Here is a 24042-nt window from a genome sequence, read left to right on the forward strand (position 1 = left end):
AGAGACAAGAATCAATGAAGTTTGATTAAAATGCTCACTTGTGGTTTAGTTGATTTAAGGAAAACACTAAGCCATGACTTCAATAGAAACCATTTGTGGATAATGGAAGTGCAGATATTTGACACTTCGCTATGTTTGATTACTTTCAATGTTGTTGCTTTCCAGTATAATGGAATGATTTTTCCATAGAACCATAGAAAATTACAGCTCAGAAGCAGGCCTTTTGGCCCTTCTTGTCTGTGCCGAACCATTTTTTGCCTAGTCCCACTGACCTGCATTTGAACCATATCCTTCCACACCCCTCTCATCCATGAACCCATCCAGTTTTTCTTAAATGTTAAAAGTGACCCCACATTTACCACTTATGGCAGCTCATTCCACACTCCCACCACTCTGTGTTAACCCCCACCCAATATTTCCTTTAAACTTTTCTCCTTTCACCCTTAACCCATGCCCTCTGGTTTTTTTTTCTCCCCTAGCCTCAGTGGAAAAAGCCTGCTTGCATTCACTCTATCTATACCCATCAAAATCTTATACACCTCTATCAAATCTCCCCTCATTCCTCTATGCTCCAGGGAATAAAGTCCTAACCTATTCAATCTCTCTCTCTAACTCAGCTTCTGAAGTCCTGGAACATCCTTGTGAACCTTCTCTGCACTCTTTCAACCTTGTTTACATCCTTCCTGTAACTAGGTGACCAAAACTGTACACAATACTCTAAATTTGGCCTCACCAATGCCTTATATAACTTTACTATAACACTCCAATTTTTATACTCGATACTCCGATTTATAAAGGCCAATGTACCAAAAGCACTCTTTATGACCCTATCCACCTGTGACGTCACTTTTAGGGAATTCTGTACCTGTATTCCCAGACCCTTCTGTTCAACTGTGCTCTTCAGAGTCCTACCATTTAGCCTGTACATTCTACTTTGGTTTGTCCTTCCAAAATGCAATACCTCACACTTGTCTGTGTTAAATTCCATTTGCCATTTTTCAGCCCATTTTTCTAGTTGGTCCAAGTCTCTCTGCAAGCTTTGAAAACCTTCCTCACTGTCCACTACACCTCCAATCTTTGTATCATCAGCAAATTTGCTGATCCAATTTACCACATTATCATCCAGATCATTGGTATAGATGACAACCAACAATGGACCCAATACCGATTCCTGTGGCACTTCACTAGTCACAGGCGTCCACTCAGAGAAGCAATCTTCCACAACCACTCTCTGGCTTCTTCCATTGGGCCAGTGTCTAATCCAGTTTACAACCTCCCCATCTATACCTAGCGACTGAACCTTCCTAACTAACCTCCCATGAGGGACCTTGTCAAAGGCCTTGCTGAAATCCAGGTAGACAACATCCACCACCTTCCCTTCATCCACTTTCCTGGTGACCTCCTTGAAAATCTGTAATAGATTGGTCAAACATGACCTACCACAGACAAAGCCATGTTGACTCTCAAAGTCCCTGTCTATCCAAATATTTGTCGATCCTATCCCTTATCACACCTTCCAATAACTTGCCAACCACCAACATCAAACTTACTGGCCTGTAATTTCCTGGATTTCTTTTGGAACCTTTTATAAACAACGGAACAACATGAGCCACCCTCCAATTATCCAGCACCTCCCCCGTGAATATTGACATTTTAAATATGTCTGCCAGGGCTCCTGCAAGTTCAACACTAGCCTCCCTCAAGGTCTGTGGGAATACCCTGTCCAGTTCTGGGGATTTATCCACTCTGATTTGCCTCAAGACTGCCAGCACCACCTCCTCTTTAATCTGTAAAGGTTCCATGACCTCCTTACCTGTTTGCCCAATTTCCGTAGACTCCATGCCCGTTTTCTCAGTAAATACAGATGCAAAAAACCCATTTAGTATCTCCCCCCATCTCTTTTGGTTCCATACACAGTCTACCACTCTGGTCTTCAAGAGGACCAATTTTATCCCTCACTATCCTTTTGCTCCTAATATACCTACAGAAGCTCTTTGGATTTTCCTTCACTCTGTCCGCCAAAGCAACTTCATGCTTTCTTTTAGCCCTCCTGATTTCCCTCTTAAGTAGCTTCTTGCATTTTTTATACTTCTTGAGCATCTGATCTGTTCCTTGCTGACTGTACATTTCATACAACTCTCTCTTCCTCTTAATCGGTGTTACAGTCTCCCTCGAGAACCAAGGTTCCTTATCCCTATTTACTTTGCCTTTAATCCTGGCAGGAACATACAAACTCTGCACTCTCAAAATTTCTCCTTTGAAGGCCTCCCACTTTTCTTTTGCTCCTAATATACCTACAGAAGCTCTTTGGATTTTCCTTCACTCTGTCCGCCAAAGCAACTTCATGCTTTCTTTTAGCCCTCCTGATTTCCCTCTTAAGTAGCTTCTTGCATTTTTTATACTCCTTGAGCATCTGATCTGTTCCTTGCTGACTGTACATTTCATACAACTCTCTCTTCCTCTTAATCGGTGTTACAGTCTCCCTCGAGAACCAAGGTTCCTTATCCCTATTTACTTTGCCTTTAATCCTGGCAGGAACATACAAACTCTGCACTCTCAAAATTTCTCCTTTGAAGGCCTCCCACTTTCCATTTTACATCCTTACCAGAGAATAGCCTGTGCCAATCCACTCTTCCCAGATCCCTTCTCATTTCATCAAATTTGGCCTTTTTCCAGTTCAGAACTTCAATCTGAGGACCAGATCTATCCTTATCCATGATCAGTTTGAAACTAATGGCATTGTGATTGTTTCATTTTCATTGTTTTAGTTTTTTCATAGAAGTGGAGGACTCATAGGAGGATTCATAGAAGCCCAACAGTGCAAAAGGAGGACATTCGGGCCATTGAGTCTGCACTAATAACAGTGCCACCCAGGTCCTATCCTTGTCACTCCACATATTTGCCCTGCTAATTCCTCTAACCTATGCATCCCGGGACACTAAGGGGCAAGTTAGCATGGCCAATTAACCTAACCTGCACACCTTTGGAGTGTGAGAGGAAACCGGAGCAGACATGGGGGGAATGTGCAAACTCCTCACAGATAGCTGAGCTGGGACTTGAACTCAGATCACTGGAGCTGTGAGGCAGCAGTGCTAATCAGTGTGCCATCATGCCGCCCAAGTTTTTTATCTTTCCAAAATTTATTACAAAATCAATAGAGCACCACAGAATTAAAAATAATTTGCTAATATTTTCATTTGCGTTATTTTATACTTAAGTTTTGCTGTAAACAGGGACATGTTGCCAAAACATTTTGCAACATATTTCACTTTTCAGCAATATTTTATACCTTTCATACATTTCACAAGTCACAAACCTGGAATGGATAGAATATAGAGGTAATTATTTTTAAATTCCCTTTTGTTTAAAAGTTATCACTAACGGTAATAGTTAATAGTTCCCACTATTGGAAGGTGGTTTCTAGTCTCACCTGAATTAAAGCACATAATTTTTACAGGCAAGGAGAGATAAGTTTAGTCCGTGTGGGGAGTTAAACCTGCTAAAAGTAATGTTGGGTCTCGGATATATTTGAAAGCAGGCGGGGAATCTCAATGTAATTATTGGGTAAAGTAGTAGATCATGAGTTCTGTTTTAACCAAGGGTCACTAAGGTGAGCCAACAGCAAGGTGTGCTTCTTCACTGAAACTGACTGCATTTGATCAGTGAAGTAGAAGAGTTGCGGTCAGGGCCATGTGAGAGCTTGAGGAGTGCACTTCAGGCAAATTATGCAATGCTACATTGCTCAAAATCTGCTGACCCTTTCTCATTATTTGAGAAGATTGAAATGAATCCTTTTTTGTTCTTGGTAATGTTTTATACTTCAAGAAATCACTGCAGTCAGATTGAGGGCGCTGATCGACAAACTAGAGGTTTTTTTCCCTTAATGCATCTTATAAAGCCATATTTTGAACAATCTTTGCCACTTTTGGTGTCTGTGTCAATGCACGTCAATACATCTGACACAGTGTTTAAGATACTGAAACTGTAAATTCTTAAATTATGAAGAGATGCAGAGGGACCTCGGGGTCCTTGTGCATGAGTCGCAAAAACCCAGCTTGCAGGTGCAGCAGGTGGTCAGGAAGGCGAATGGGATACTGGCCTTCATCGCGAGGGGGATTGAATATAAAAGTAGGGAGGTCTTGCTGCGGCTGTATAGGGCATTGGTGAGGTCGCAGCTGGAGTACTGTGTGCAGTTTTGGGCGCCGTACTAACGCAAGGATATTTTAGCCTTGGAGGAAGTGCAGAGGAGGTTTACTAGGCTGATGCCGGAGTTGAGGGGGTTGAGCTATGAGGAGAGGCTGAATAGATTAGGCTTGTACTCGTTAGAGTTAAGAAGAATGAGGGGAGATCTCATTGAGACGTATAAGATGATGAATGGGATGGATAGGATAGAGGTGGAGAGACTCTTCCCGCTCAGAAAGGATAGTAGGACTAGGGGGCATAGCCTCAAGATAAAGGGGGTGCGGTTTAGAACAGAGTTGAGGAGGAACTTCTTCACTCAAAGGGTGGTGAATCTCTGGAATTCTCTGCCCGTTGAAGTGGTGGAGGCTACCTCGCTAAATATTTTTAAGATGCGGGTTGATGGGTTTTTGATGAGAGAGGGGATTAAGGGTTATGGGGAGAGGGCGGGAATGTGGAACTGAGCCACGACAGATCAGCCATGATCTTATTGAATGGCGGGGCAGGCTAGAAGGGCTAGTTGGCCTACTCCTGCTCCTATTTCTTATGTTCTTATGTAATTTTGCATGCTTTAATTGAAAAAGAAAAAGGAAAATGATGGTCACAGACTTCAATATGCAATAAAGAGCATAGATAATCCAGGATTTATTGCAGACTGTCTGCTGCAGAATTGGAGAATACAGCAATTTTGAATAACAGAGAATCATAGAATTCCTGCAGTGCAGAAGGAGGCCATTTGGCCCATTGAGTCTGCACCAATTTTCCAATAGAGCATCTTACCCAAGCTAGTAGATTTATATCAAGGGCAGTTAATGTTACATCAAAAATGAATTCCTTCATATGTATTAAAGAAAAATTCAAATTAGGTTTAACAATGGAAGTGCAGTGTTCCATTCCTGTTGGGCAAGATATGTATCATTTGCAAATGAGCTAATAAATTTGATGAGTGAACACAATGAACCTATCATGGATTCTCCTAAAATTTCTTTTCAACCATTTAGGAAGAGTAAAATTCTGAAAGATTTACCCAACGTCAGGATATTACCACCAAAAGTCCAGAATATTAATCTAGCACTGCAATCTATATTAATCAAGCCTGAGGTGTTATATTTTGCTATAAAAAAGGACAGTAAAAGTTTTTACAAATATATAAAGAGGAGGCTGGCTAGAGTGAATGTTGGACCCTTAGAGGATGAGAGGGGGGATTTAGTGGTAGGAGATGAGGAAATGGCTGAGGCTTTAAATAAGGTTTTTGCCTCGGTCTTCACAGAGGAGGACATGAATAGTTTGCCGGATCTTAAAGATAGAAGGATGGTAGGAGTTGAGGGCCTGAATGTGATTACTGTCACTAGAGAGGTAGTGCTTGATAGACTAATGGGACTGAAGGTGGACAAGTCCCCAGGACCGGTTTCTGAAAGAAATGGCAGAGGTGATAGTGGATGCCTTAGTAATTATTGACCAAAATTCGCTGGATTCCGCGGAAATGCCGGAAGATTGGAAAATGGCTAATGTTACGCCGCTGTTTAAAAAAGGTAGCAGACAAAAGGCAGGGAATTATAGGCCGGTTAGTTTAACGTCTGTAGTTGGAAAAATGCTTGAATCCGTCATCAAAGAAGAAATAGCGAAGCACCTAGAAAAGAATGGTTTGATAGAGCAGGCGCAGTATGGATTCATTAAGGGGAAGTCGTGTTTGACGAATTTATTGGATTTCTATGAGGATGTGACTAGTGCGGTAGACAGAGGGGAACCGGTGAATATGGTGTTTTTAGATTTCCAAAAGGCGTTTGATAAGGTGCCTCATAAAAGGTTGCTACAGAAGGTTAGGGTGCACGGAGTTGGGGGTAAGGTGTTAGCGTGGATAGAGGATTGGCTGTCTAGTAGGAAGCAGAGAGTTGGTATCAATGGGTGCTATTCGATTGGCGGTTGGTGACCAGCGGAGTGCCGCAGGGATTGGTGCTGGGGCCTCAGCTATTTACCATTTATATAGACGATCTGGAGGAGGGGGCTGAGCGTAGGGTGACGAAATTTGTTGATGACATGAAGATGAGTGGAAAAGCAAATTGCGTGGAGGGTGTGGAAAGTCTGCAGAGGGATCTGGATAGGCTAAGCGAGTGGGTGAGGACCTGGCAGATGGAATACAATGTTGGCAAGTGTGAGGTTATCCACTTCGGCAGAAGTAATAGTAGGAGGGATTATTATTTAAAAGGCGAAAAGCTGCAGCATGCTACGGTGCAGAGGGACGTGGGGGTCCTTGTGCATGAGTCGCAAAAACCCAGTCTGCAGGTGCAGCAGGTGATCAAGAAGGCAAATGGAATGCTGGCCTTTATAGCAAGGAGGATAGAATATAAAAGCAGGGAGGTCTTGCTGCAACTATACAGGATACTGGTGAGGCCGCAGCTGGACTATTGTGTGCAGTTTGGTCGCCGCACATGCGGAAGGATATATTGACCTTGGAGGGAGTGCAGAGGAAGTTCACTAGGCTGATACCGGAGATGAGGGGTTTGGACTATGAAGAGAAACTAAATAGACTGGGTCTGTACTCGTTGGAGTTTAGAAGGATGAGGGGAGATCTTATAGAGACGTATAAGATAATGAAGGGGATGGATAGGGTAGAGGTAGAGAGATTCTTCCTGCTTAGAAAGGACAGCGGGACTCGAGGGCACAGCCTCAAGATAAGGGGGGGTGCAGTTTAGATCGGAGTTGAGGAACTTCTTCACTCAAAGGGTGGTGAATCTCTGGAATTCTCTGCCCGTTGAAGTGGTGGAGGCTACCTCGCTAAATATATTTAAGTCACGGGTAGATAGGTTTCTGATAGACAAGAGAATTAACGGTTTTGGGGAGAAAGCAGGAAAGTGGAACTGATCACTTCAGATCAGCCATGATTGTATTGAATGGCAGGGCAGGCTCGAAGGGCTAGATGGCCTACTCCTGCTCCTATTTCTTATGTTCTTATGTAACATTAGTTCCTATTTCTTATGTTCTTATGTAAAATATAACACCTCAGGCTTGATTAATATAGATTGCAGTGCTAGGTTAATATTCTGGACTTATGGTGGTAATATCCTGACGTCAGGTAAATCTTTCAGAACTTTACTCTTCCTAAATAGTTGGAAAGAAATTTTAGGAGAATCCATGATAGGTTCATTGTGTTCACTAGTCAATGCTATTAGATTGGGTTTAATTTGGCTGGGGGAGGGAGGCAGAAAGCAGCTGAATGGAACAGAAGTGAGGTTAGAAGAGAGTGATATAAATATTAAAATTAGGAATATCTGAATTAGGGTTTGAAGAAAAATAGCAGTTGTGATGTTGGAGTATTGAACTGAATGTATATGAGTGTTTATAAAATAACTTCTAATGATGAGCTGATTGTGACATGGGATTTTGACATGGTTGTAAGAACAGATACATGGCTCAAACAAGAGAGAAAGACTTGCACTTCTATGGTATCCTCTATGAGCATTAGACGTCTCAAAGCATTTACAGCCAGTGAGGTAGTTTTGAAGTGTAGTTACTGTTATAATGTATTAAATGTAACAGCCAATATAATCACAACTAAGTTCTCCAAACAACAATGTGTTAATGATACAATAATCTGTGTTGTGACATTGATTGAAGTATTGGTTAGGACACTGGGGATAACTTCCTTGATCATCTTCAAAATATACCAGAGGTTTCACTTGCAACTACCCGAACATGCAGATTGTGTCTCATCTGAAAGACGTCAACTCCAATAGTGCAGCATTTCCTCAGTATTGCACGGGACCTGGGTATGGGTTATTAGTTTTCCATCTCTATTACAGAATACTTGGTAAAAGAGGAGGTGATGTTGCATGCTGAAAGTAATGCGCCAGTTGGTCCAAACCTGAATCTCTCTGGTTTGAGTTAAGGAATATGAGAGAAGCCATTATATTGTCAGCCTTTTTTTTAATCAAGCTCCAAATTGTGAGAATGAAAATGTTGAACAAATTTCAAAAGTATGCTGCAAAAAGCAAAGTAATATTAGAAGAATTTAATTACCTAAATATAGACAGAGAAAATCATAGTAGGATTAAGGGACATGGGTTCATTTCTGGCCTTGGGTCACTGAGTGGAGTTTGCACATTCTCCCCATGTCTGTGAGGGTTCCCTCTTGGAGCTCCAATTTCCTCCCACAACCTAACCCTCCGGTTAGGTTGATCAGTCATGCTAAATTTTTAGTCCCTTTATGTTAGTGGGACTAGCAAGGTAAATATGTGGGTTACAGGGACAGGGCCTGGGTGCGATTGTTGTCAGTGCAGGCTTGATGGGTCGAATGGCCTCCTCCTGCACTGTAGGGATTCTATGATTGTATGAAAAGAGAGGACTTTCTATGTGTGCAGGAGAATTCTCAATCAATTCTCCAGTGCAATCAGGAAAGGGAGCATTGTTGTATCTGGTTCTGAAAAATAAGTTGGGGAAGTGGAAGATGTTATTGTCAGAGATAATCTAGCTAACAGTGACCAGATCATAATTCAGAGACCAAAAAATATCAAGTGTAGTAGTGCTGTGCTGGCTAGGGTTCAATTTGGCCGATTTAAGTTGGAATTTGGCACAAGCTGATTACTAAAACATGATTGCGGGGGTCAAGCAGATGACAGCAGAAATAAAAGGATGAAATGGTGGCACAGTGGTTAACACTGCTACCTCGTAGTGTCAGGAACCCGGGTCCAGTTTCAGCTTTGAGTGACTGTGTGTGGAGTTTGCACGTTCTCCCTTGTCTGCGTGCGTTTCCTCCAGGTGCTCTGATTTTCTCCCACAACTCAAAGATGTGCAGGTTAGGTGGATTGGCCGTGCTAAATTGCCAAAGAAATGTAGGTTAGAGGAATGAGTAGAGTAAATACGTGGGCCTGTGGGGATCAGGCCTGGGTGGGATGTTCTGTTGGAGAGTTGGTGCAGACTTGATGGATCAAATGGCCTCCTTCTGCACTGTTGGGATTCTATGATGATACACAGGCTGACAATTAAAATAAAAAGGAAAAAATCAGCTTATGACAAATGTCAGGAGCAAAATTAATTTAATAACCAGGTATATTACGGAAATTACAGGGGAGAATTGAAAAGTTAAAATGGAAGTCAAGGAGAGAGTGCAAAGTACAGGCAAGCAAACCCTAAGCCGCCTTATAAAAAATGAGTAAGCAGTTAACTAATGCAAATATTGGCCTATTTGAGATCCAAAAGGAAATCTTCCTGTGGAGGCATGGAACATGGCCAAAGCATTAAACTTATGGGTAGATGTGAAGATTATATTGACAGAGGACAGGGATATTATGGACAGGATAAAAAGAAATAACATTATTGAAAGTTGGTATGAAGCTGATACAGTTGGAATGCATCCCTAGTTTTAATTGCTCCACCAATGTACCTTCAGCTGTCCTCATATGCTCCCTGTATTTCTCCCTCTCATTTTCCTTCCTGAGACACTCCTTGAAACCTACCTCTTTGACCAAGTTTTTTGCTATCTGCCCCTCTATCTCCTTCTACGGCTCAGTGTCATACATGTATTTTATAATGTTCCTGTGACATACCATTGGATGCTTCATCACATTTAAGGGGCTATGCAATTAAACTAGCTATGCAATTAATTGACTCAAAGAGGTAAAGTGACAAATAATGCTAACAAATGTCAGCTTTTTTACTGTTAGTTCTGCTGGAGAACTGCATTCAAGAAATGGGAGAAAGGAGTTGACAGTAGGGAGGTTATTGAAAAACCCTACCCTGGGGACAAAATAACCTTTCATTTGCAAAGGCATGGGTTAATCCTGTATCCAGTGATAATTGAGAAACAGAGACAATTGCCTCTACTGTTTCTCCCTTTGCTTCTTTCAATTACCGATCAACAACTGTTTAATTGCATAACCAAGGAGATGGATTGTTAAAGGCAGATCATATTTGATGAACTTGATTGAATTCTTTTGATGAGATGACAAAGAAGATTGATCAAGGTATTGCAGTAACTGTCAACATGGTGGAAGGTCTTTGATGAAATGCCACAGGAGACTTATTAAGGAGATATAGTTAAAGAGAAATTGTTGATATGGATACAAAATTGGCTCAATAACTGGAATCACAGGGTGGTGTTGGATGATTATTTTTCAGACTGGGACGTGGTTTGTTTGCTGTTCTCCAGTAGTCGATTTTAGATTTATAAACAAACTAATTTCACGTGCGTGAAGCAGCACTTTAGATTTTCAGACGATGCAAAATTTTGACAAAGTAGTGGGTACTAACGCAAACAGTTATAGGCTTCAGAATAATGGGCAATTCTCCTGGACCCCGAGTCTCAGGTGTGATTTCCAATGACCTGTGAATTGGGCATGAGGGCCAAATTGGGATTCTTGTTGGACATCAAACCTGTCGCAATTCTTCTGGCCTCCTGCATTTGGTGAGATCAGATTCTCACCCAGAGAGGGTGAGAAACCTGATTTAAGCTAATCTACATACATTTCAGTATAATCAGCAAGAAGTCTCATGGGTACTAATCACTCACGATTCTGTCAAGCGGCAACCAGGCATCATGGACACTGAGGAGGAGCAAAATGCCCATGGGCTATGCAGCTGCTGCCAGCTGCAGAATGGGATTCTTCAAGGGTTAGGGGCTGGGATAAGGGGCTGACCTTGGGGCTGTCCCTCAGGATATGGGTCTTTTTCATGTTGTCTTGAAAAACTTGGACATAACTCTTTACATGGTGATTTTGGGTGTCTTTCAGGTAAAATTGTATATTATTGCTTTTGTTTGGTGAAATCCTTGAAGTCATCTGGTCATATTAGAATCCATGCCCCGTGAACACATTATGCTGGAACTTTATAAATCATATATTAAGGTTCAGCTGGAGTATTGTGGGAATTCTGTGCATCATACTTCAGAAATACGTTAATGGGCTTCGAGCAGTTCAGAGCACTTTTACTAGGATGCTGCTAGTAAAAGTTGTAAAAGATTGTGTTGTTCTTGAAATAAAGAATGTTATGGGATGACCTAAAAAAAAGCTCTCAAGATAGGCTTTGATAGAGCAAATACAAGAACAGTGACAGCTTATTTATTTAGCCCCTGTAATATGATAAAACATTCCATGCTGTGTCAAAGGAACATTATAAAACACCGAGCCGTAGAAGGAGATACAAAGTCAGGAGAACTTTGGAACATGGGGACAGGAGTAAGCTACTGAACCCTTCAAGCCTGTTCCACCATTCAGTAAGCTCACGGCTCATCTGTGACCTAATTCCATTTACCTGCCTTTGGCCCAAATCGCTTAACATCTTTGCTGAATAAAAATTTATCTCAGATTTAAAATTAGCAACTGATCTAGCATCAACTGCCATTTGTGGAGGAGAGTTCCAAACCTCTACCACTCTTTGGACCCAGTTGTACCGTTGCGCAAAAATGTGGTAAAGTTTGGTGTCAGCCATTAATATGATCCGTGCCCACGTCCGTGCAGATAACCATTTTACCGAGACTGGCCGTGATCCGATTTGCGCCTGAAACCGACGCAATGGTGGTTTAAATGCATTTGCATGCGTTTCAATTGAAGCAATGAACTGCCTGCCCAACTTTATCAGCACTTCCCCCTTTACTGCTGTGTTTGCCAATCCGGAATTGTGCTGAAATGGACATCCTGAATACAAGCCTGTTTCAGGTGCTCCAGCTGCTGAAGATGTGAGTTAAGTACTTCCAAACGGCTCTCTGACTCGCAGGTGGTTATGTCAGATGAGTCTCTGGTGAGGGGGGAGCGGGGGAAAGGGCTGATCATTGTCTGGTTGTGGGGGAGGGCAGATTGTTGCCTGATTGTATCTGAAGTACAGGTGTTAAGATACTGGTAAACCTGTGTTGTACTCTGTCCGAGGCCAATACATTCTTCCTGAGGTGTGGTGCCTAGATCTACTCACAGTACTCAAAGTAAGGCTCTAACCCGGGTTTTGTATAACTGCATCTTAACTTCCATGTCCTAATATTCTAGTCCTCTAGGTGTAGAGGCCAGAATTTTATTATTTTCTGCACGAGTTTGTGGCATTTTAAAGATCTGTGAACCTGAACCCCCAAATTTCCGTGGACTGTATTTAACTTCATACCATTATAGAAAGTACCCAGACTTACTCTTTTTCAGTCCAAAATGGGTAACCTCCCACTTGTATACATTGAAATCCATCTGCCAGAGTACTGCCCATTTACCTTGTCTGTCAATATTTCTTTGTAATTTTATACATCATCTCCGCTGTCTATAATGCTGCCTATGTGCCATCAGCAGATTTGGATATATGACTTTCTATGCCGTTATCCAAATCGTTTATAAATAATGTGAATAATTGAGGCCCTAACACAGATCTTTGTGGGATATCTTTAGTCACATCCTGCCAATTTGACTACCTACCCATTATCCCTACTTTCTGTAGCCTGCACTAAACCCGTTTCCCAGTCATATCAGTATTTTGCCCTCAATTCTGTGGGTTACCTTAGTTAACAGTGGCCAAAAGCTTGGTCAAAGAGATGGGTTTTAAGAAGTATCTTAAGGATGAAAGTGAAGTGGCGAGGTGTAGGGAACATATTAGTGTGCTTGGGGACAAAGCAGCTAAAGGTACAGCCAGCAGAGGTGAAACAACTAAAATTTGGTGTTGCACAAGCGACTAGAATTGGAGGAACACAAGAGTTTTTGGAGGATTTTCAGGCTGGTGGTGATTACATAAGAACATAATAAGAACATAAATAGGAGCAGGAGTAGGCCATCTAGCCCTTCGAGCCTGCCCCGCCATTCAATAAGATCATGGCTGATCTGTCGCTGCTCAGTTCCACTTTCCCGCCCTCTCCCCATAACCCTTAATCCCCTCTCTTATCAAAAACCCATCAACTCGCGTCTTAAAAATATTTAGCGAGGCAGCCTCCACCACTTCAACGGGCAGAGAATTCCAGAGATTCACCACCCTTTGAGTGAAGAAGTTCCTCCTCAACTCCGATCTAAACCGCCCCCCTTTTATCTTGAGGCTGTGCCCCCTAGTCCTGCTGTCTTTTTTGAGCGGGAAGAGTCTCTCCACCTCTATCCTATCCATCCCATTCATCATCTTATACGTCTCAATGAGATCTCCCCTCATTCTTCTAAACTCTAACGAGTACAAGCCCAGTTTATACAGCCTCTCCTCATAGCTCAACCCCCTCAACTCCGGTATCAGCCTAGTAAACCTCCTCTGCACTCCCTCCAAGGCCAAAATATCCTTGCGCAGGTGCGGCGCCCAAAACTGCACACAGTACTCCAGCTGCGGCCTCACCAGTGCCCTATACAGCTGCAGCAAGACCTCCCTACTTTTATATTCAATCCCCCTCGCTATGAAGGCCAGCATCCCATTCGCCTTCCTGACCACGTGCAAGCTGGGTTTTTGCGACTCATGCACAAGGACCCCGAGGTCCCTCTGCACCGTCGCCTGCTGCAGTTTTTCGCCCCATAAGTAATAGTCCTTCCTACCATTCTTCCTACCAAAGTGGACCACCTCACACTTGCCGACATTAAATTCCATTTGCCATTTCCTGGCCCATTTGCCCAGCCTATCTAAATCCTTCTGCAGACTCTCCACACCCTCCGCACAATTTGCCGTTCCCCCAATCTTGGTGTCATCAGCAAATTTCGACATCCTACACTCGGTTCCCTCCTCCAGATTATCTATATAAATGGTAAAAAGCTGAGGCCCCAGCACCGACCCCTGGGGCACTCCACTAGTCACCATCCGCCAATCCGAATAGCACCCGTTGACCCCCACTCTCTGCCTCCTATTTGACAACCAATCCTCTATCCACGCTAACACCCTACCCCCAACTCCATGTCCCTCGACCTTCTGCAATAACCTCTTGTGAGGTACTTTGTCAAACGCCTTCTGAAAATCTAGAAAGACCACATCCACCGGCTCTCCTCTATCCACCGCCCTAGACACATCCTCATAGAACTCCAGTAAATTTGTCAGACACAACTTCCCTTTAATGAAACCGTGCTGCGCCTGCTCTATCAAGCAATTCCCTTCAAGATGCCTCGCAATTTCCTCCTTAATGACAGATTCTAACATTTTACCTACCACAGACGTTAAACTAACCGGCCTATAATTCCCCGCCTTTTGCCTGGCACCCTTCTTAAACAACGGCGTAACATTAGCCGTTTTCCAATCATCCGGCACTTCCCCGGAATCCAGCGACGTCTGGAAAATAACCACCAATTACAGGGGTGAATGTCTCAAATCTGCTTGATGTTTGCATGGAGCTCTGGTTCATGGTATATAATTTTGTTTATAGGAATGGTATGAGGAGTCACATGTAAGACCTAGTGAGAAAGCAAACTAAAACAGAAAATGCTGGAAAACTTCAGCAAGTTTGACAGCATCTGTGAGGAGAGAATAGAGCCAACATTTCCAGGCGAGATGACCCTTTGTCAGAGAAAGTAAACTAGTCCAGATGTAATATAACACTTAAGACTATTTATTACAATAAAGACACGCACACGAACCGGACAATAATGATCTTAAGACAGTTATGTATAGGAACTGATAAACACATCTAGATAGAAATTATCCTTTTGATTCAAAGGATTTTTTTGAGACTTGAACTCTTTCAGGACTTCCCTCTTCCCAAACAACACCCACTTCAATAGATTTATAAGTAAAGGCCAGCTTACAGTTACACACTGTATATGATTGAAGAGTCATTCTGAGGAACGTTACTTCTTGGAAAGGTGAAGATATGGTTTTAACTGAAGGTTTCTGCACTCTTGCTTCTGGTCTGGTAGCTAGAACTTGGCTTACAGGCTGCTAGGTGGAATCTGCCTCCCTATTTCCACAAAAGGTTGGCAATGATACTATTTTTCCCTTTGATGGTTCTCTCTGTGTATTTGTATTTGTCCACTCAGTTTCTGTAGTTCTGAAAGATTAACATATGTATGCCTCCCTTTGGTTCAATCATCTAACAATGCTGTTAGAAGGGTGATGTAATCTACTAGTCTAGCTGAAGTCTGCTAATCTTGTTATTGGGAGACTCTCATCCTTTTGAAATGCTGCTGACTTCTAAGCTGTTAGTTTTGCTACATTTTTGGTATTGCTTGTTACTAGACACATTCGTGACAGTGCGGCCATGGAGGGATTTGAAAATGAGGATGAACATTTTAAAATTAAGGCTTTGCTTGACTGGGAGCCAATGTAGGTCAATATACATGGGTGAGAGATGAGGGCTTTCTGCAAGTTAAGATGGAAGCAGAGTTTTAAATAACTTCTAGTTTATGGAGGGTGAAATGTGGGATCCCAGCCAGGAATGTGTTGGAATAGTTGAGTCTAGGGGTAACAAAGACATGAGTGAGGGTTTCAGCAGCAGATAAGCTGAGGCAGGAACAAGTTTGGGTAATTTTTTGGAGGTGGAAATAGGCACATAATGATGGCATGAATATAATGTCAAAAGCTATGTCACCAAGGTAGTGAACAGACTGACATGATCTCAAACTGACCCAGGGAAAGGGATGGAGTCAGTAGTTAAGGAATGGATAAGAGAAAAATGATGCCTTATATTAAATAGGTCAATAACTATAGGTCATAAATTTAAATTAATTGACTGAAACAGTGATTTTTTTTGCACTGAGTTGTTTGTATCTAGAACGTTCTACCTGAAAGGTTGGTCACAGAGTCAGAGATTTACAGCATGAAAGCAGACTCTTTGGCCTAACTTGTCCATGCTGCCTTTTTTTAAAACCCCTAAGCTGGTCCCAATTGCCTGCATTTGGCTCATATCCCTGTATGCCCATGTAACTGTCTAAATGCTTTTTAAAAGATAAAATTGTACCTGCCTCAGCTACTATCTCTGGCAGCTTGTTCCAGACTCTGTGCGAAAAAATTGCTCCTCTGGACACTTTTGTATCTCTCCCCTCTCACCTTAAACCTATGCCCTCTAGTTTTAGATTCCCCTACCCTTGGGAAAAGATATTGACTATGTAGCTGATCTGTGCCCCTCATTATTTTATAGACCTCTATAAGATCACCCCTCAGTCTTCTACACTCCAGAAAAATAAGTCCCAGTCTATCCAATCTGTCCTTATAACTCAATCCATCAAGCCCCAATGGCATCCTAGTAAATCTCTTCTGCACTCTTTCTAGTTTAATATCCTTTCTAAGGATTGCTTGCCAATTCTGTAAATAATACACTAAAACATGTATCAGGTGGTAGCAAGTTGAGTCATATGCTTATTGGAATCTTCTAAAGAACTTGTGGTCAAGCCATATGTTTCTGATGCTAGAGAATGCAGCGTTAAGTAGACATTCCCATTTGGTTCATCATTGTTCAGGGACCTGGCCTGTTCTCAATTATGAAATGAAGTTTTTTTCCGCAAGTAGGATTACCAAAAATGCTAAATTTGCCGAATGAAACTCAAATTTCTTTACAATTCCCTGTTTTTCATCATTTTTCCATTTGCTCCACAATAACTCAGTTGTGATTGTGGTGCTTAATATTTGAGTTAAAGTTGCAGAGTCAATGTTCAGAGTGGACTGGGCAAGCCCAAACCATCTGCTTGTTTGCTCTAAAAACCAAATTCAGATAATTGAATCTAATTCATGGTTGCAAGATTAACAAGTTAGATCCAAGCTGACAAGATAAGGCATTGCACCCCATCTTGGGCCTGATCTGACTTGGATCTTCATTTCACTGTGAATGAATGGTGATACTGTTTTTTTAGGAGATAGGCACGTAGATAAATGAACTCTAAAGATAATTCACCATTTATTTTCCTATTATCCATTTCTGATTTTAGTTAGCTACAGTGTTGTGGTATTCAATTTGTCTGCCTTATGGATTGTTTTTCACCAATTTGTAGAGGGCATACCATCAGTTAAAGAAAAACAACTTCTTATGATTTTCATCAGATTATTAAGATGATTGTAGACAAACTTCCTGAAAGAATTTTTGCTTGGTTGCAGTGTTGAGATGTTGATAGTTCATTTATTATGGTTCAGTAGCAGAAATAGTTTATATCTTCTCCTAATTAATATAGTGGTTTGTGAAAGTTTTGCACCGGATAGCTTTTCTTATTTGGAGCAGTTACTCCTCATCCATTTCTACTGGAAAATTAACTTGAGGTTTGGAGCACCAGAGAGAGAGAGAGTTGGGGGGGAGGGAACCTGATAGAGGTTTACAAGATTATGACAAGCTTGGATACAGTGGATAGTCAGAATCTTTTTCCAGGGGTCAATTACTCAAGAGCATAGGTTGAAAGTGAGGGGGGAAAGTTGAAAAGAGATGTAAGGGGCAAGTTTTTCACACAGAAGGTGGTGAATGCCTGGAACGCACTGCCAGAGGAGGTGGCGAAAGCAGATTCTATAGCAATATTCAAGAGGCATCTGGATAATTCATGAATAGGCAGGGAATAAAGGGATATGGACCATGTAGTGGCAAGAAAGTATTAGAGAGGCATCCGTGTCAGCACAGACTTGGTGGGCCAAAGGGACTGTTCCTGTGCTATACTGTTCTTTGTTCTTTTGTTTTTACAATAGCCAAGATGAAAGAGGCAGTGCAATATGTACTTTACCTGTCCTCTGAATTTATATTGTAAGTAATATAAATTTCAAACTTCAAATGATTTTGTTGCTTTAAATATAGAAGGGAATTTAGCCACTTCAGTATTTAACAAACTGCATGGATTTCAAACAAAAAGTACAGAATCAAATTGCATTTCTAGTGCATCATGTGGCATGAATGATGCTTAAATAATATCAAGTTGACCTGGTTCATGGCACGAATATGATTCAAAAATGCAAATGATGGCATATATAATATTTTCCTGTGGGCTAATTGTAATTACTTTTTGTTGAAAGTGTTTAAAGAGGTCCATTATGATATTGGCTCAGAAAAGTTAACCTATTAATTTTATTGTTAACTCTTTCTAAATTTCCCTTAACCTTTAAGCTTTAAGGCTTCTTGTTTGAATGTACATCTAATACTATTTGCCTCTGTAGCCTGGTGTTGCAACGTGTACGCATTTGCAGAGCTCAAACAGTACGGTACTTGTATCCAAATAGATATTTTTGCTGTGATATACCCCATCACTAGCAAGACAAATATTATTGTTCACCCCTAATTGTTCTTGAGAAGGAGGTGTTGAACTACTCTCTGGAACTGCTACAGTGAAGGTGCTCCCATCTATGATGTAGGGAGTTCCAGGATATTGATCCTATAGTGATACAGGATCAGCAATTTAGTTTTGTGTCAGTAGACATTCTCCTTGTGTCTGTGTGGGTTTCCTCCGGGTACTCTGGTTTCCTCCCATAGTCCAAAGATGTGTGGGTTAAGTTGATTGGTCATGCTAAGAAATTGCCCCTTAGTGTCCAGGGATGCGTAGGTTAGAGGGATTAGTGGGTATAATATGTAGGGATATGGGGGTAGGGCCTGGGAAGGATTGTGTTTGGTGCAGACTTGATGGGCCGAAGGCCTCTTACTGCACTGTAGGCTTCTATGATTCTATGATTTTAGAGTACATGCGTTTGTGAGTTTAGATGGTATGAGGTCAAGCATTGAGACTGGCATGGACGTAGAAGTCTGGCAGACTTCAATATCCATTGCCAAGACTAGCTAAGTAATATTGCAACTAACCATGTTGTCCAGAAGAACATTTTTGTCAAATTAGGTTGTGAAAGAACCGAGAGGATAAAACCAACTTGATCTCATCATTTCCCATTTATGAGTCATGGACCAACTCTTTGTGGCAGTGACCACCATGCAATCCATGTGGAGAAGAAATGTTGTCTTCAAAAAGAGATTTCCTTCCAAGATATTATTTGGTATTACCCCCACAACAAACTAGATAGAACTAGGACAAATCTAGTAGCTCTAAATGATGAGGCAATGAGGGCAATCAGCAGCAGAATTACATTCTACCAGAATCTGTAACCTCATGATGTAGCATATGCCTCTGTCCACCATCAAGCCAGGGGATCAAACCTGGTTTAATAAGGTGTGTAGAAGAGCATTTCAGAAGCAGCAACAGGCATACTTAAAAGTGAGGGATCAACTTGATCAAGCTGTGGCACAGGGATACATACATTTTAAATAGCAGAAGCACTGTGCCATAGACACTGCTGCTGGCTTACATTCTATGTCCATGCTATCCTCAAAATGATGTTCAGCATGGTGGAGTGTTGATTTATCAGGTGTTGTAGGTGGTAGGTGGTCTTTCCTTCCCCATATTGAACCTGATGCCATCAGAATTCTTGGGTTCTGGAATCATGCTGCAGGCTTCCAAGGTCACCCAAAGAGCTAAAGTGTAATTGTGGTTTTTAGAATCTCTGGTTGTTTTCAAAAGGAGAAAAAAACATGAATTTCTTTCTCTTTAAGATTATTTTACATTTCTAATAAATCACGTAAACATCACATTCACATGGATTCCCTTTGATGGTAAATTAGTTGTACTATATCTTCCAAGGACAGAAGCATAAGCCTGCTGGTAAAATATAGGTGTGCCTGTAAGAGCGTAGAAGTCTAATTATTTCCAGAGCTTCAAGTTATTAAGTTTAATTACAGTTTTGTTAGAGAACTTTACAGACTGGAGTGTGCATTTCAAGCTTTGCCTTGGAAAATTGGCTTGCATTTTATCAAATTAAGAAGTGTATAAATTTGATATTGAGAATAATGGTAATTTGTGTGTTTTTATATATAGGTATAACTTTTGTACATTCTAACTATTGCAAGCTTTTCCTTGAGCCATCTTTTACTTTCAAACCATTGTAACAAGAGTTTCATGATTTGGGTTACATTTTCTATTTCTATTCGTCTCCCAATTTTATTTTCACTGATTTTGGGTTTTTTATGATTTTGTTTTACTGTATAATTCAAAATGTTTGAAGATGTTAAGTAGAAGTCCCTAACACAAATAAATTGTGTACACAAGGAAAATGTGCGTTGCAATTTAAACTAAATATGTTTATGCAGCACAACCTTGGGAAATTTCTAACATTTATGATAATAGCTAATAATAGTTCTAGTTACAGTTTTTTTCATTCAATTCCCTCTTCAGTGACTGTGGTCAGCACATTATTCAACTGTAAAAATATGCTATTGATCTGGTCTCAGTTTTCCTATCATTGATACCTCTTTTCATTAGGTTGAAGAGAATGAAAAAAATGACAGTTACATAAGAACATAATAAGAACATAAGAAATAGGAGCAGGAGTAGGCCATCTAGCCCTTCGAGCCTGCCCCGCCATTCAATAAAATCATGGCTGATCTGTTGTGGCTCAGTTCCAGTTTCCCACCCTCTCCCCATAACCCTTAATCCCCTCTCTTATCAAGAACCCATCAACCCGCTTCTTAAAAATATTTAGCGAGGCAGCCTCCACCACTTCAATGGGCAGAGAATTCCAGAGATTCACCACCCTTTGAGTGAAGAAGTTCCTCCTCAACTCCGTTCTAAACCGCCTCCCCTTTATCTTGAGGCTGTGCCCCCTAGTCCTACTGTCTTTTTTGAGCGGGAAGAGTCTCTCCACCTCTATCCTATCCATCCCATTCATCATCTTATACGTCTCAATGAGATCTCCCCTCATTCTTCTAAACTCTAACGAGTACAAGCCTAGTTTATTCAGCCTCTCCTCATAGCTCAATCCCCTCAACTCCGGTATCAGCCTAGTAAACCTCCTCTGCACTCCCTCCAGGGCCAAAATATCCTTGCGCAGGTGCGGCGCCCAAAACTGCACACAGTACTCCAGCTGCGGCCTCACCAATGCCCTATACAGCTGCAGCAAGACCTCCCTACTTTTATATTCAATCTCTACCATTCAAATTTCTCTCCATCATCTCCCCCAAAAAGCTGCCCTCCTTCAGAGCCTGTCAAATTCAAGATATGATAAAAGTTATGGGGTCTTTGTGGTAGAGATGAAAGCCCCAATACTACGTGAGCAGCAAATGATTTTCTGGGGCTGTGCACATTTAATGCTGTTAGATGAGCAAGTGGCCCTTTTTGTTATAAAAGCAAGGTTGTCATATTTGGAAAATATTAAGTATTTAAATTTATATTTTATGCTGTTCTTCTTTCATTTCAAATATGGAAAATGTTGCTGTGTCTGAATAATTTTGGCTTATGATCAGCAAGTGCCACAAGCCATAAAAAAAAGCTTGTTAAGGATTACTGCTAAATTTAGAAGTGAACCTTCAACAGACTAGATACTTCTAAGTTTGTTATAGGTGTCATATTAAAGAAGATAATGCTTTTCAATAGAATTTACCAATTACAATTGATGCTTCAGATAAAAATTGATGAGTAGCATAAATAATACTTGCTGATTTGTTTTTGTTCCTGGAGAAATTATCAATGTGGATGTTTTTGCGTTTTATATTTATGTAGTATAAAAAAACTCCTCCGGTATACACATTTTATTTCAGAATTGACATTCCTCTTAGTATTAATTATTTCACTAAATAACTTGTGCTTCTTTGTTTAGACAAACAAAGATCTTGACTTGTCCATCAATGCATCAAATAATTTCAATTTGAACGTCACTTGGTCCATAGGATCAACAGGTAAGAAACTTTTTTAAAGCAGTTTGAACTGAACAATTTCAATTTGTTCAGCAGGATCAATAATATCTGAAATGTAATAGAACATATAGTCAAGCTCACAAAACCATTTTTCTGCCAAAACATTGCTCTTTTAAAGAATTGTTTTTCTGATGTATCAGAACCAAACTTTGTACTGATCTTTGCAAAGCCACTCAATTAGTCTTTGTCAAATATCCAGAGGGTCTTAAAATCTGAATCTATTCTCTCCATGGTGCAATATGAACTGACATCAAGATCCAGGTTCCTTTGGGTTTAGTATTTTAAGTTTAACCTTCCCAAATAGTGAAACTCTAATCTTTGGAGTGGGTTGTATTAATTGATAGCTACTTCAGATGATACCACTTCAGCAAAAATATGCATTAGGAGCAGGAGGTAAAAAAAGGGTCAAGTCTCATCACCTTGATAACATTTGATTATCCGCTCCAAATTGTCGTATATAAGAACATAAGAAATAGGAGCAGGAGTAGGCCATCTAGCCCTTCGAGCCTGCCCCGCCATTCAATAAGATTATGGCTGATCTGTTGTGGCTCAGTTCCACATTCCCGCCCTCTCCCCATAACCCTTAATCCCCTCGCTTATCAAAAACCCATCAACCCGCGTCTTAAAAGTATTTAGCGAGGCAGCCTCCACCACTTCAACGGGCAGAGAATTCCAGAGATTCACCACACTTTGAGTGAAGAAGTTCCTCCTCAACTCCGTTCTAAACCAGCCCCCCCCCCCGCCCCCCTTATCTTGAGGCTGTGCCCCCTAGTCCTACTGTCCTTTCTGAGCGGGAAGAGTCTCTCCACCTCTATCCTATCCATCCCATTCATCATCTTATACGTCTCAATGAGATCTCCCCTCATTCTTCTAAACGCTAACGAGTACAAGCCTAGTTTATTCAGCCTCTCCTCATAGCTCAACCCCCTCAACTCCAATATCAGCCTAGTAAACCTCCTGTGCACTCCCTCCAAGGCCAAAACATCCTTGCATAAGTACGGCGACCAAAACTGCACACAGTATTCCAGCTGCGGTCTCACCAATGCCCTATACAGCCGCAGCAAGACCTCCCTACTTTTATATTCAAGCCCCCTCGCTATGAAGGCCAGCATCCCATTAGCCTTCCTGACCACCTGCTGCACCTGCAGGCTGGGTTTTTGTGACTCATGCACAAGGACCCCGAGGCCCCTCTGCACCGTTGCCTGCTGCAGTTTTTCGCCACGTAAGTAATAGTCCTTCCTACCATTCTTCCTACCAAAGTGGACCACCTCGCACTTGCCAACATTGAATTCCATTTGCCAGTTCTTGGCCCATTCGCCCAGCCTATCTAGATCCTTCTGCAGACTCTCCACACCCTCCGCGCAATTTGCCGTTCCCCCAATCTTGGTGTCATCAGCAAATTTCGACACCATACACTTGGTTCCCTCCTCCAGATCATCTATATAAATGGTAAATAGCTGAAATATTCTCAGTAAATATTCTCAGTTTAAATGTGTCAGCTATATATCCTGTGTTAAATTGCATTATTCAATCTAGCAGGCTTCTATGTACAGAAAATTAAGTCTAGCCCATATTCACTTCTAACTGTGCATAAAATTCAATGTGTTTATCTAATGCATAATTGACCTGTGCACAATCCTTTTGTTTTGCCACCTTTCACTGTTTACCCTGTCTAACCACATGTTCTTTGTTTTTTTTTCTCTGTGGTTGCATTCTAATGGGCAGATGAGATTTAATAGAGTATTAATTTTCGTTTGACCTGTTTTAGCGATCTAACTTGGTTCACCTGGAATGTTGTCAAGGCGATGAGACTTGATCCTTTTTACCTCCTGCACCTAATGCATATTTTTGCCGAAGTGGTATAATCTAAAGTAGCTATCAATTGATAAAACCCACTCCAAGGCTTTCTTGGTTAGTTTGATTGGCCGTGCAAAATTCCCCCTTAATCTTAGGGGAACTAGCAGAACAAAAACGTGGAGTTATAGGAATAGGGCTAGGGTGAGATTCTTATTGGTGCAGGATTGATGGGGTGCATGGTAGCCTCCTGCACTGTCTGGATTGTATGATTCTATCATAGGAACAGTCAAACTAATTTGTATACATTTTACCCCAGCGCAAAGTACCTGTGAAAAATCTGGAAGTTCTGTTATTAAAATGAACTCTGGAAAGATGTAACCGTTTGGAAATGACAGTAAAATTGCATGTTGGAAATGAAAGATAGTATACTTTGAAGTGTGGTTTCGTAGGAGCCATTGAGTCAATAGGATAAACTGTATCCCGGGATGATTGGTCATTTTCTAAGCTTTACTAATATTGTT

At 41.3% G+C, this 24042-nt stretch overlaps 1 protein-coding gene across 2 annotated transcripts in view; it reads left to right on the plus strand.

Moving 5' to 3' along the window:
• atrnl1b (attractin-like 1b) overlaps positions 1-24042 on the plus strand; it is an 883775-nt gene that overhangs the window by 382719 nt on the left and 477014 nt on the right. For both annotated transcript variants that reach the window (XM_080205830.1, XM_080205831.1), the window contains one exon: positions 21628-21706. In XM_080205830.1, the coding sequence (XP_080061956.1) occupies positions 21628-21706 (79 nt within the window). The remainder of the gene's footprint in view (positions 1-21627; positions 21707-24042) is intronic.

This window comes from Carcharhinus amblyrhynchos, chromosome 17, assembly GCF_965287045.1.
Source record: "Carcharhinus amblyrhynchos chromosome 17, sCarAmb.v2.hapA, whole genome shotgun sequence".
Lineage (NCBI taxonomy): Eukaryota > Metazoa > Chordata > Chondrichthyes > Carcharhiniformes > Carcharhinidae > Carcharhinus > Carcharhinus amblyrhynchos.